Source organism: Puma concolor, chromosome C1 (assembly GCF_028749965.1).
Source record: "Puma concolor isolate L17-30 chromosome C1, mPumCon1.1.hap2, whole genome shotgun sequence".
NCBI lineage: Eukaryota > Metazoa > Chordata > Mammalia > Carnivora > Felidae > Puma > Puma concolor.
Genome location: NC_141674.1, coordinates 127945315 through 127959562, shown reverse-complemented (window position 1 = coordinate 127959562; position 14248 = coordinate 127945315). Strand labels below are relative to the sequence as shown.

General features: G+C 36.5%; 1 protein-coding gene across 12 annotated transcripts in view; it reads right to left on the bottom strand.

The window, feature by feature from the left end:
- R3HDM1 (R3H domain containing 1) overlaps positions 1-7650 on the bottom strand; it is a 129684-nt gene extending 122034 nt beyond the window's left edge. For 11 of the 12 annotated variants that reach the window (XM_086718464.1, XM_086718466.1, XM_025912442.2 and 8 more), the window contains exons 1-3: positions 7512-7615; positions 6487-6520; positions 5704-5914 (exon numbers count right to left, since the gene is read on the bottom strand). In XM_086718464.1, coding sequence (XP_086574590.1) covers positions 5704-5874 — 171 coding nt within the window. In that variant the 5' untranslated portion in view covers positions 5875-5914; positions 6487-6520; positions 7512-7615. Of the gene's footprint in view, positions 1-5703; positions 5915-6486; positions 6521-7511 lie in introns of all 12 variants that reach the window. The other variant, XM_086718465.1, reaches the window with a different exon arrangement.
- Positions 7651-14248: the final 6598 nt, after the last annotated feature.

Below are 14248 nucleotides of genomic sequence, written 5' to 3'. Positions count from 1 at the left end.
TTTGAGTTTTATGAATTTAACTACAAAATGGTAAGTTACTACCTTGAGCATCTCTTGCGGACTCAGGATCTTTTTTGGAAGAAATGTCAATGGGATTAACAGAGGGCACGTCTCTTCCAAGGCATTTCTTCCTCAGGTTCTTAAAGGGTGATGGTGGTGATGAATACCTCCACTGATGTCCATGATATTCAAATGGAAACCCATCCAGCCTGAACCCAAACACACACTGTCTGGGTCTGGCACCAGAAGACTAATATAGTCTTGTCTCAGATCTCAGCATCAACTCCTTTCTTGAAAATGCCACATTCTCTCTGCTAATACTGAACCAGGCCAGTGGCTTTCCTCCCATTGTCTGTGGGGCCATCATCAGTGTATTGCTGCTCTGGGCTATGTGTGTTTCTGCTGGAAATACCCAATGTTCAGTGAGTCTGGCTTCACTAATCATTTGGTTGGGGTAGCTTCCACAGGTTAATGGTTGTTTTCCTTTATTAGCGTTGTTGCTTTTGTCTTAGGTATCCAACATCCTCACTGTTCAAAGTATAGTCCAATACTGGTACCAGCTGGGAGGGTGTTGAGATTCAGAATCTTGGGGGTATTACCCCACACCTTCTTCAGTCTGTTTTGTGGCTATGCAGTGTTCACCCTTTGACTTCCTGAAAGTCGTCAACTTTTAATAGGTCTGGCAGCTCCAGCTCCATGGCCCTTTCTGTCTTGGGTGTGCAGATTGCAGCAGGTATCCCTGGGAACTGGAGATGTCTTGGAGGTGGTGGGGTTGGGGACTGAAAAAATCCCCTTGGTGTCCTAAGAAATCAGTGCAAATCCAATGTCATGATGTTTCCCCCCTGTATTCTTTTAAGAGCTTCATAGTTTTAGCTCTTGCATTTAAGTCTTTCATAGATTTTGTGTTAATTTTTATATATGGCATTAAGTAAAGCTCCAACTTCCTTCTTTTGCATGTGGATATCCAGCTGTTCCAACACCATTTGTTGAAAAGACTCTTTCTCCACGGTATTGGCACCCTTTTCAAAAATCATTTGACTGGAGCAACTGGGTGGCTCAGTTGGTTAGGAGTCCGACTTCGGCTCAGGTCATGATCTCATGGTTTGTGAGTCTGAACCCGCATCAGGCTCTGCTTACAGCTCAGAGCCTGAAGCCTGCTTCGGATTCTGTGTCTCCCTCTCTCTCTGCCCCTCCCCTGCTCACGCTCTCTCTGCCTCTCTCAAAAATAAACATTAAAAAAAAAGTTGAATTCATTAAATATTAATAAAAGACAATAAAAGTATAATATACACATCTGGAACTTAATGCAAAGAAACAAAGAGTACTTCACTGCAATTCTGGGGAGCTTATGTCAAGAAATAAGTTTTATTTTGTATTTTACTACTAAAAAAAAGAATGCTGTGTGAGAATAAAGGGACTATTCTAACAAGCCATGTTGTTGTGCTATTAGTAATAAATCATTAGTAACATGCTGATGATAATAAATATTATAGGATATTTATTCTATAGAGAGAGAATCTACCTAGATATTATACCTACCACTAGCTAGGCTCTCACTATACACCGGGTATGTTAGATACATCCTTTATATCTTTGTTGGAGAAAAAGGAAAACAGTTAAGATCTGTATGATTTTACACAGACAGCCTTTCATTCAATCCTTTATTTTTATTATTTGAAAAAAATTTTTTTAAACATTTATTTTGAGACAGAGACAGACAGAGCATGAATGGGGGAAGGTCAGAGAGAGAGGGAGACACAGAATCCGAAACAGGCTCCAGGCTCTGAGCTGTAAGCACAGAGCCCAACACAGGGCTTGAACTCATGGACCGCGAGATCATGACCTGAGCTGAAGTCGGACGCTCAACCGACTGAGCCACCCAGGCGCCCCTCATTCAATCCTTTAAACAAAAACTTCTTTACATGTTTCATCAATTAAATAATTTAATGCCTGTTAACCTCCTGTTGGTCAATGTGGTCTGTACCTTGAGTTTTTCTGATAACCCTATTAGATTGCCATTACTTTCTTGTCTCTTCCATGCCCCATCTTCCCTTTTTTTAAAGAAAGGCATTGGAGCTCACCTGGGGATACAAGATGTAGGTATTTTGTCTTGACTATCAAAGGGCCTGCTACAGAAACAGAGTATACTAAGCACCTACTTCAACTGATTTTGTCTGGTAAATTCACTCATATAGATCAGAAGCTGTTCATGCTCTTTGGCACATAAAGATCTAGTTGTAAACAAAAATCAGTTCTCATTTCCTCCACAACAAAGGTTACCAACACAGTCTGGACTGGCCATCCTATTGTTCAATAAATAATTTGTTGGGAGAGGGATCATTGTTTAATCTGCTCTAAAATAGGTTTGGATTGTGTTTATATACACATGTACACAGATGAGTACCCCTACACAAAGCATTTGTCCTGTACAAAAATACAATTAAAAAAGAATGGGGAAGTTGAATATATAGTAAGCAGAGCACAAGATTCCTAATTTTACATTTGAAATAAATGACTACAAAAAATCAAGACAAGAGTCCACCCTAAATTTAATCTGAAAATTCTAACCCTGAGAAAAATCGAACACTAGAGGGCATGTTAATCAGTTATACAAAGAAAACCAAAGCAAACACTTCTCCCCTTCCCCCACCATTCATTAAAGATAGTTGTAGTCGAACATTTTTCTGGATTTAGAAGCTTGACTCCTCATCACTCCAATCTTCTAATTACTATATAATCATAAAAAGTCCAATATACAACTTAATATCTGTAATAGGAATAGCGTGTGGCAGTAGAAAAATTACTCAGCAAAAACTCTGCACAATTATCTGGGACCATAATCAACAGTTCAGAACCAACCCCACAGTAATTATGTAGGTAAGTTAACTTCTTGACATTAATGTACACAGATCGCTCAAATTAGCACTAAAGTATTCTTAAGGAAGTAATTCTAAAACTTCTATAAAAGATTATAACCCGAAATATAACTCTGAATGAAGAACACAACTAACATTTTTAAAAAAGAGAGTCACGCCAGCAGAATTACATATAAAAGCAATGGTTAAGGAGCTCTATGAGATAGTCCACTTGTAATCATCGAAGGTAATGTCCAATGTCTGCTGTCCTCTCTCCAGTTTGATAAAATTTTTTATATAAATGCTATCTTTAACACCTTCACATAGTAGAAAACTGTAAGATGTCTTCACAGTATTATAGAAGCTACTACATCCCTTCATTCAAAAATGACTTTTTCTAAATAAAGCACTAAGGGGGTGGTCAGGAAATTAAGACTTGGGAATGGATGAAATATATGCTTCTTGAGGAAACATTTTCATTTTTCTAAGTCACTTCAAGTATTACTGGGTTGAAGCAGACAACAGATATAAGTTTATTCAGAATGATAGACAAGGAAATAGGCAATATATTGGTTTATTCAAAATTCTTAATAGGAAACATATATAAGTTGATATACACATCTAAATTTAAGTAAATACAGTGGCTATTAAAATTAAACCTTTAGACAGCATCTTAAAGGTACCCAAGAAAGATGAAATGTCTACTAGTATGTCATAAGGTAACTCCATAGTAAGTTAAAAGATAATTTTATATTAGCCAGATTTTTCGTAACAAGACTATTCTACTGATGGTTAACACAGTTGACTTTTTTTTACATTATAATAGGTAAAAATATAGGAAAAAAACTTTTATATTTATTAATCTACTTCCATTTCTAAATTCCACTACTTAAATCTCTTCCATGTAAGTTGTTTTGACTGTAAGCCTCTTGCCAGACACCTTGCATGGATTAATATAAGATGAATTCTCATGTTCTCTTTGTTTCTCTTCCCAATCTTTATAGTCATGATGCTGAATGGAGTATGTCAGAGACCATGTTCATTTTTGCTTACTATAGTATTTCCTTTGCATAGAATAGGCTTTCAGTAAGTGTTTGGGGGAATGCATGCAATTTTCCTATATTCCTATAGTATGAACTGTGCCATGATTCAACAGTGCTTACTGCCAAGGGCAACACAACACACACAGTAAGAAATGCAATAATCCAAACTGATCGCTTGTTTATAAGCATGACCTGGAAGAGGGAGTATTAGGTATAAAAAAGGGACTAAAAGGAAATCTTCTACTACTTCAATAATAAGTGCAATAGAATTTTACCAGATTTTCTCTGATTCAATCAGGATACTGGCATGCTGCCATCACAGTGTAGTGACGGCAAGCTTGGCAATTTGTTTTAAAAAGTGCTATTACTAAAAATGACTAGGAAAAGTATGTTATTTCTGCCAATTTCTTAGGTAATTACCACTTGACTATACTTAATCAGTGGGGCCTAAATGCCTTTTTATAGCTATGTGAGTTGCTTTCATTTTCTAACATATTTCTGGCATATAATGGGGAATAAACAAAGTTTCTGACTGAATGAATGAAATAACCCTTAAAAGAAACTTCTTTACTTATAAGAAAAGTATATTAAAAAAATAGCCCTTTATGCTTATAAAAAAGTAGCCCTCGAGATCTTCAGGATGTAATAAGAATGACAGAATAACGATAAAATATTTTCTCCAAACTAGAATTCTTTATTCATAGGGCTAAACTAAAACAAATGAGTTAGAAATAATATTTTAAGAAAGTTCTGTGGTAGATTAAAGGTCTTTCTTTCCTACTGAGATGGAGACTCTAATTGCTCCTCCCTTGAATCTGGGCTAACTTTATTCACATATGTCATCAAAAGATGACAGAAGAGACATTCTGGGACTTATAAGCCTAGTCAAAAGAATGCTTGCAGCTGTGGTTGCCTCCTGGAACATTCTTTCTGTGACCCGAGTCATCACATAGTAAGTGTGACTACCCTGGTCAGCCATGCTGAAGGGGCCACAGGGAGATGCTCCCAGTTCCAGGTGAGAAGACATCTCAGCCATTCCCACCATGGTGTCAGATATGTGAGTGAAATAGTTTTGGACTTTCCAGGCCAGTCCATCTATCAGTTAAATATTGGCAAAAAACCACTTTTGTTGCCTTAGGCAACAAATTCACTAAACATTCAGTAAGCCAAGCCCTTATGCCATCTTCCTGACTCACAAATCATGGGACATTACTAGAACATTCAGAAGTGAATACTGTAAGTACTACCTGAAATAATTTTTACCTATCTTGAATCTGTTGACCAATTCATCAATTTCCATCTATGCCTGGAATTAAAAGCCTTCTCAGTAGTTAATTCTAAATCATATATGTGTAGCAGCAAAAGCCTCACATGAATTTGTTTTTCCCAGCAACCTCTGTTCTCAGTCATGGGTGCCTGCTTCCCTTAAGGGTTGTTTTTGGCAAGAAAACTTTTACAGTTTGCAATCTTACTTATTCTTCTCTCCTTTAAGGGTTCTTAGGTTAGATCCTGAACTCTCATGATGCTAATAGGTGCAGGAGTACAAAAAGGTAGAAACCCAATAAAAAATGAATTGGACACATACAAATGAAAGCAATTATAAGTAAATACAAAGCAAATCAAAGATACAAGCAATTCAAAGAGCTACACTCAACAATCTGATCCAGATAGCTCAAAAAACAGCTAGTAAACACATCCCAAAGGGTCAACTTACCCTTTTAGAATTTTGAGAGTGAGATTGGTATAAAGAGTATAATTGTATCTTGAGAATTAGTATTTGTAGTCAGAGAGAAAATCCTGTTTACCTGCAAATCAATATTGTTGTCAATACAACGTTCATTCTTCTCTGCCAAAATCTTCCCATAGTTTTCTGATTTGATAAGATTTTCAACTCTGGTTTTATCTTTTACTTCTGCCTCCAAATCCTTCATTGTTTCAGTTTCATTTTTTACAGTAACAGTATCAGACATCCTCATCAGCAAAGGTTATTTTAGAATTCTACAGGGAACTTGAAGCCTTAGCAAGAAAGAAAAAAAATTTAAATTCAGTTTGAAACATCTCTTAAATTCAGTTACTATACAATATTGACTGATGCCTTCTATGGTCCAGGAATAATGTTGGCTTTAAACAAGATAGAAGCAAAATTCCTACTTTCAAAAACTATAGAATATAGTGGCAGACATATACACTAAAAAAGGTATACAATGAGATAAGAGCTACAGTAAGGGTATGAGGTGATTCTGAAATACATGCCACTTTTTAAAATTATTTTTCTAAAGTTCATTTATTTTTGGGGGTGGGCAGAGAGAGAGAGAGAGAGAGAGAGAGGCAGAGCATGAGTGGGGAGGGCCTGAGAGAGAGAAAGACACAGAATGTGAAGCAGGCTCCAGGCTCTGAGCTGTCAGCACAGATCAGGACGTGGTGCTCGAACTCACCGCGAGATCATGACCTGAGCCAAAGTCAGATGCTTAACCGACTGAGCCACCCAGGGGCCCCACACACACAACTTTTAAAGGGTCTTAAGAAACATTAAGGAGTGATCCATATTAAGGTAATGGTTGTAGTTATAAAGGTAAATAGAGATTTACCTTTTTTTCTAAAAAGGATTTCAGGAGTATCTTCCTGTAAGAAAAATATATTTCTATTATAGCCTTCATTTAGATGCCTAAAGTTCCAAATTTTTAAAAGGAAATAATTAAAAAAAAAAACAACCCAGCAACATTCTATACAAAACACAGTTGGTAATCTGCATTAATAATCTGCATTATGAATCAAGCATTGAAAACTCTCCTGACATGTGATTCAGTGACAAACAACACCTATTATCAGACATTTTAGTATACAGATTCCTCAGAAAATCAAATGCGTAAGATGCCAATATATTTCATACCTTTAGTGAGTTTAAGAAAACACTTTATGCTGATACCAAATAGCAGTGTGTCAGGGACAGCTGTCATTTTTGAAACTGTGAGAAATGTGGCCTTGTAGAACAAAACTTGATGTAAACAACTTCTATTTTTTTTCTAGCTTTATCGAGATGTAATTGACAAAAAACAATGTGTAAGTTTAAGGTGCATGACATGAAGATATGATACGTATATATTGTGAAATGGTTACCACAATGTATCACCTCACATAATCATAAACAAATACCTAAACAAATTTCAGAAATCCATAAACACATCTGAAAAGGTTAAAAAAAAAAAACCCACACACACAAAAAAAACAAACAAAAAAAAGAGGGAGAAATAGATTCTAAAGTCAGAGGTAGACTAAACTGAAGTTTAAAAAGTTTTCCTTAGGGCACCTAGATAGCTCAGTTGATTAAGCGTCCAACTCTTGATTTTAGTTAAGGTCATGATTTCACAGTTCCTCCTGAGATTGAGACCTAGGTCGGGCTTACAGCACCTGGGATTCTCTCTCAAAAAAAAAAAAAAAAAAAAAAAAGTCTTCCTTAATTATATTCCATACCAGAGTTAACTGACTTATTTTCAAAACAACAAGGTTATTAAAGGGTAGGGCATTTCTTAAAATACTCTGGCTCCCTGCTTTTCATATGTAAGATTTTAAAAGAAAAAGGGGTATGTTCTTCTTGAGTGATAAGACAGTTTACCTGATGTGTCCTATGGAATTGGGATTGTGGTGTCCCACAAAAATAAAATAAAGTAATCCAAGGTTCTTTTTCACAGTTGTCAGCCAGGGTGTCAAGTGTATTGAACCATCTGGAATCTGGCAGGAGGAGTCCCATGTCCTTGTCACCACTGTAGATTCCTGGGCTGAAATGGACTGTCGTGAATCAAATATATCATACCTTTCAGTGGCCTAAAATTAAAATAAGAAAAAACATTTTAACAAAAGAGCCAAGGGGAGGAACACTACATAGTAATTTGGAAATTAAAAATGTTACTGTTGGTGAATTTACCAGTTTCTTGTCTTAAACAAAAGTCAGAATGCATACTTACAACTAATTTCGACATGTATTAGTTTGTGAGCCTAAATAAGTCACTGAGGCCACCTAGAGAGTTTAGCAGTAAAAGCAGAGGGGAGAAGAAAGCTAGGGAACTAATACATAACAAGAATTTAGTATGTGGTCAGTGTTGTAAGAGAGATATTTATTTATTTTATAAAGGAAAAAAAGTTTGTCTAAGATTGCAACCAAGAATGCTTAACTCCAAAGAGTTCTCTTCCAGAGCTCCAACTCTATGGATTTAATGGAAGACTATAATTTTGAATAATGATCACACTTTAGATTTTTAAGAGCACAAAAGAACAAAAGGCTATAATAAGTCATTTAACATTTTCAAAGAAACCCACATGGTCTGTTAAAAGTAAATGTCTAAAGGGTAGAAAGATTATTTTTAAAGACATCTGAAATGCCAAAATTCTTTAAGTGTCATCTGTTTTTAAAGTCAGTTTCATTTTATGTATTTATGCTACAAATGAATACATCATAGTAAACAAATCGCTCTAAAAATCCTATATTGCTCTTCCATTTTCCTTTGATAGTTTTGTTGTCTATTAATAAACTGAAAAGTACAATTTTAAGGTGAAACAACAGAACAAGTAAGGTGTAAGCACCAAGAGAAAGGATGCTAGTATTACCAACCATGCATCATAGAACCATTCACATCTTATACTAGCTCTTCAAAAACTATCTTGAAATAGAATAATTTAGAACCCTGATATATAAATTCACATTAGTTTTCACATCTCAATTTCACTGTCTGACTAAGGGATAACAAAAAGGAGGCAACATAAGCAAATGTCAAAGTTGTTTGCTAAATGACATTGTCCTCTCTATTTGACTGAGGTTGTTGGCCCACTAAATCATATGAAATGTGTTTTTTCCCCCTGCAAAAAACAAACACAACAAAAAATACTTCAGTATGATTTTTCTAAGTTCTAACTTTTTCTCTCATAAAATGGTAGACACAAGATGGCAGCACTCACTAAACAGCTAAATTACTATGTTTTTTTTGCAAAGTGATTCATGATTCAATCATGAAGCCTTGAAATTTGAAATTCTAAAAAAGCAAAGGCTGTAATCCATATAAGAAATTTAAAAAAAAGCAACAGTGCAAGGATTAATGAAGAAGAGGCACAATGTGAAGAGGCAAATACTTAGTTCTGAAGAACCCCAATGAACCTTAAAGACACCCAGTCCAATCTAATTTACCACACAAGCTATTAGCACTTAGAGGTGAAGTGACTTGTCCAAAGTCACACAACGAATGTGTGTGACCAATAATTGTCAATATTCCACACCCCTTGATAAATTACATAAATGATTCTGAAACCAAAATGACCAGTTAACTATTTCCTGGGAAAGAGATAACTATCAAGTGCAGTAGCATTACACCAGAGTTTAAATCCCAGATCTGCCAGTTATGACTTTGGTAAATTACTAATCTTTGTGAGCCATAATTTTCTGAGCTATAAAGTAGGAAACAGTGTATTTAGCTCATCAACTTATTGGGAAGAATAAATGTAAACGTAAAGCATCTACTAGACCCTCTCCAACAGGTGGGCACTCCAAAATATCAGCTCTTTTCCATGGTTAGAATCATTCTAAGTCAGCAGTTGGCTGAGGCTGAGTTTGCTGTGTGCTGGCTGTACCCTGCATGATAGCAGATTGAAAGGAGGCCCATTAGTGGCTTTGTATACCTCAAGTTTTCCTATGAACATACCCTACAAAGGTCAAAAGAGGAGAACACTAGTTTGTGTGGATGTGGGTATACCTGAGAAGGGAAGTGCTTGCCTGGATACATAGCCTCAAGGGGCTCTCATTTTTAGCCTTCTAATTTAACATTAAAAAATCACAAAATTCTTCGGGTGCCGTTGGTTAAGCTTCAGACTTCAGCTCAGGTCGTGAGCTAACAGCTCGTGGGTTCGAGCCCTGTGTCAGGCTCTGTGGTGACAGCTTAGAGCCTGGAGCCTGCTTTGGATTCTGTTTCCCTTTCTCTCTGCCCCTCCCCCGCTTGTACTCTGTCTCTCTCTCTAAAATAAATAAACATTAAAAAAAAATTATAGGGGCGCCTGGGTGGCGCAGTCGGTTAAGCGTCCGACTTCAGCCAGGTCACGATCTCGCGGTCCGTGAGTTCGAGCCCCGCATCAGGCTCTGGGCTGATGGCTCAGAGCCTGGAGCCTGTTTCCGATTCTGTGTCTCCCTCCCTCTCTGCTCCTCCCCCGTTCATGCTCTGTCTCTCTCTGTCCCAAAAATAAATAAACGTTGAAAAAAAAAATTATAAAATTCTCCATTCTTCTCTGAATACTAATGCTTTTGTTTTAAATAAAATGTTTTTCTTCTCCAAATCTTCAGATAAAAGAGATATTCCAGCTTTCTGGTATTCACTAAAACCAAAACTGTTTTATCTTGGCACAATACCTACACTTCTGCAGGGCTGTATGGCTTCTGGAGTCTGTATGGGCATGTGGGAAGGTCAAGTATAGGACCTACAAGATAGGGATATGGTATCTCTGCCAATGCAATTAGCAGTCAATTAAATGTACCACCTTAATGTAATACATTGTTATACAGTAAGTGAAAGTGACTTAAAAACATACATGAATTTGTTAAGTTTCTCCAACTGAAAGGCAACTTACAGAAAGTTAGCAAAATGTTGGTATTTATTAAGCACATACATCTGAGTATCTACTGTTACTGATATTTGCAAATTGAATGTCTCAAGAATCTGTTTCAATCTAAGAGATGGATATATGTACTCTAAATTCATATTCAACTTTGAATAAACATTACAGCAATTGCTAACACGTTATTAGAACCAAGTCAGAGATTTGATTCTATACAATTTCTGTGCTCCCAGGTAGCCAAAAAAGATAAATGTCTGTATATATAAAATCTTCAGAAGCATATACAAAGGTTGGCACCTACCTGGCACCATAAGCAAAAGGGAATCAAAGGTAAAATTAAAGATTGTAACCTAATAAAATAAACCATAAAGTACAAGGAAAAATAAGAACTATTTTTATAATTATTGGGAAGGGGAGCGCTTACCAAGCATGACATAAAAAATCTAGAAGCTATCAAAGAAATATTAAGAAACTTAGAATAAAGTTTTAATATTTTGGTATGACAAAGTATAACAAAGACTAAAAGACAAATGATAAAATAACTATTTCTAACACAAAAGGATCAAAGTCTACAAAGTAAAGATGTTTTTATAAATCAAAAGAAAAAAAAGAGAAATGGGGAACAGGCAATCTACAAAAGAAACACAAATAATTACCACCCATAACAAACACTAATATATAGCTTACCATATGCCAGGTACTATTCTACTACCTCTCATAATTAGTAAATTTTGAGCTCACAACAATTCCAAGTAGGTCCTATTATTATCTCTGTTTTACAGGTTAGAAAACTAAGGCACAGAGAGGATTAAGGTATTTGTCCAAGGTCACCCAGCTAGTAAGCATGGGGACAAGGATATGAATCAGACAGGTGCACCACTCCAGGCTCTTACCCACAATGCTCTATTATCATACATATGTACCAAGAGGAATGACAATTTGCGTTTTTAGAGCACCTATATTTCAAGAATTCTTATGTACTAACTCCTCAATATTGTGTTCAATGCAAAAAGTAAAAATTCTTTTCACATGGATAGGATGTGTATTGTTCTTTGGTACACAGGAAGACAGCACTATTAACTTCATATTAATGGTCAGTAAAGCTAATCACGACTGAATTATCATAACTGCCAAGTAATCATCCAGTTTCTCTTCATTTCTCTATCTCTTGCAAACTTAAGTATCAAGCCATGCAAACCTGGTTGGCAATAAAGATTCAGTTTGTGGTTAAGGAACAATGTGAAGCCTAATAGTTTCCAAATGATAAATAAGCACAGTTATGTTTGTCTTCTTCTCCAAGGAGACAAACCAGGGCGGAATTAGGATCAACATTCGTAAATACAGACTATGCAATCCATCAAAGTGGAGTTTCTCTAGTGAAAATTTCAGATAGAATTTTCAGCAACAAAATGCAAAACTGATACTGTTCATTCAAAGCATACTTTATTATGCCTAGGCCCTAACGTTTGGTTTGACAGCACAAAAGAACTGACAAGTTAGGCATAAAAAAAACACCAAAAAACTTTACTCTTACCCAACGTAAATCAGTTTATTCTAGGTTAACAAAATATCAAAAAATCAGTTGTTTTTGTGTTGAAGAAATCTGGGTCCTACAGGTAAAAATTAAGTACTCTCCCTTTGAATACTGAGGGAATAAAAGAATAACATTACTCAAGTTATCTGAAATAGAATTTGGCAAAGTACACTGCATCTTCCCTCCGTATGACTACCTGGTTATTAATTGTCATTTCATTAGATGAACACAATGCTGTATTTCTTCCTGTAGGGTAAAACATGTAACCAGGCAGGCACATTTATGAAAACAAGACCAATACACATCAGCTTCTTCTCCTAAGGTTAGCAATCAACACAACCAATTGGTTAAAGGCCTCTAGTGAGAAAGACAAGGAAAACAGTTTATGCTGTACTTGGAAAGAATGTAAATTCACGAACAAGAATATAAGCACCAACATTTCAAAATGCTAAATGTCTAAGTGATTTATAAACAGTTACTAGCATACAAAAATTTAGTGAGGAACCACAAAAGGCAACAAAGCTACAGTAAGTATTAGCTATGTTTTAAAAGAACAAAGGAGAAGAACTACCTTGACCTAAAGGAGTCTGTGAAACCCAAGAGAGGTGGTTAGCAATGACATTTATCAACAAATACATAAAATGATTTTAAGATGGTATTTAGAGAGGGAAAGAGACTTTTGGTAAGTGGAAGAATGGGCACAAATAACATCAGTTGAGTGCTACAAGACTATGAGACAAATTTCTTTTATTTTTTAATATGAAATTTATTGTGAAATTGGTATCCATACAACACCCAGCGCTCATCCCAACAGGTGCCTTCCTCAATACCCACCGCCCACCTTCCCTCCCTCCCACCCCCCATCAACCCTGATTGTTCTCAGTTTTTTAAGAGTCTCCCATGGTTGGGCTCCCTCCCTCTCTTTTTTTTTCCTTCCCCTCCCCCATGGTCTTCTGCTTAGTTTCTCAGGATCCACATAAGAGTGAAAACATATGGTATTTGTCTTTCTCTGTATGACTTATTTCACTTAGCATAACACTCTCCAGGTCCATCCACTTTGCTACAAAAGGCCATATTTCATTCTTTCTCATTGTCAAGTAGTATTCCATCGTATATATAAACCACAACTTCTTTATCCATTCATCAGTTGATGGACATTTAGGCTCTTTCCATAATTTGGCTATTGTTGAGAGTGCTGCTGTAAACATTGGGGTACAAGTGCCCCTATGCATCAGCACTCCTGTATCCCTTGAGTAAATTCCTAACAGTGCTATTGCTGGGTCATATGGTAGATTTATTTTTAATTTTTTGAGGAAACTCCACACTGTTTTCCAGGGCGGCTGCACCAGTGTGCATTCCCACCAACAGTGCAAGAGGGTTCCCATTTCTCCACATCCTTGCCAGCATTTACAGTCTCTTGATTTGCTCATTTTAGCCACTCTGACTGGCATGAGGTGGTATCTGAGTGTGGTTTTGATTTGTATTTCCCTGATGAGAAGTGATGTCGAGCATCTTTTCATGTGCCTGTTGGCCATCTGGATGTCTTCTTTAGAGAAGTGTCTACTCATGTTTTCTGCCCGTTTCTTCACTGGATTATTTGTTTTTCGGGTGTGGAGTCTGGTGAGTTCTTTATACATTTTGGATACTAGCCCTTTGTCTGATATGTCATTTACAAATATCTTTTCCCATTCTGTTGGTTGCTTTTAGTTTTGTTGATTGTTTCCTTTGCAGTGCAGAAGCTTTTTATCTTCATGAGGTCCCAACAGTTCATTTTCGCTTTTAATTCCCTTGCCTTTGGGGATGTGTCAAGTAAGAAACTGCTGCGGCTGAGGTCAGAGAGGTCTTTTCCTGCTTTCTCCTCTAGGGTTTTGATGGTTTCCTGTCTCACATTCAGGTCCTTTATCCATTTTCAGTTTATTTTTGTGAATGGTGTAACAAAGTAGTCTAGTTTCATTCTTCTGCATGTTGCTGTCCAGTTCTGCCAGCACCATTTGTTAAAGAGACTGTCTTTTTCCATTGGATATTCTTTCCTCCTTGTCAAAGATTAGTTGGCCATACTTTTGTGGGTCCAATTCTGGAGTTTCTATTCTATCCCATTGGTCTATGTGTCTGTTTTTGTGCCAACAGCATGCTGTCTTCATGATTACAGCTTTGTAGGAGAGATTAAAGTCTGGGGTTGTAATGCCTCCTGCTTTGGTCTTCTTCAATATTACTTTGGCTATGCA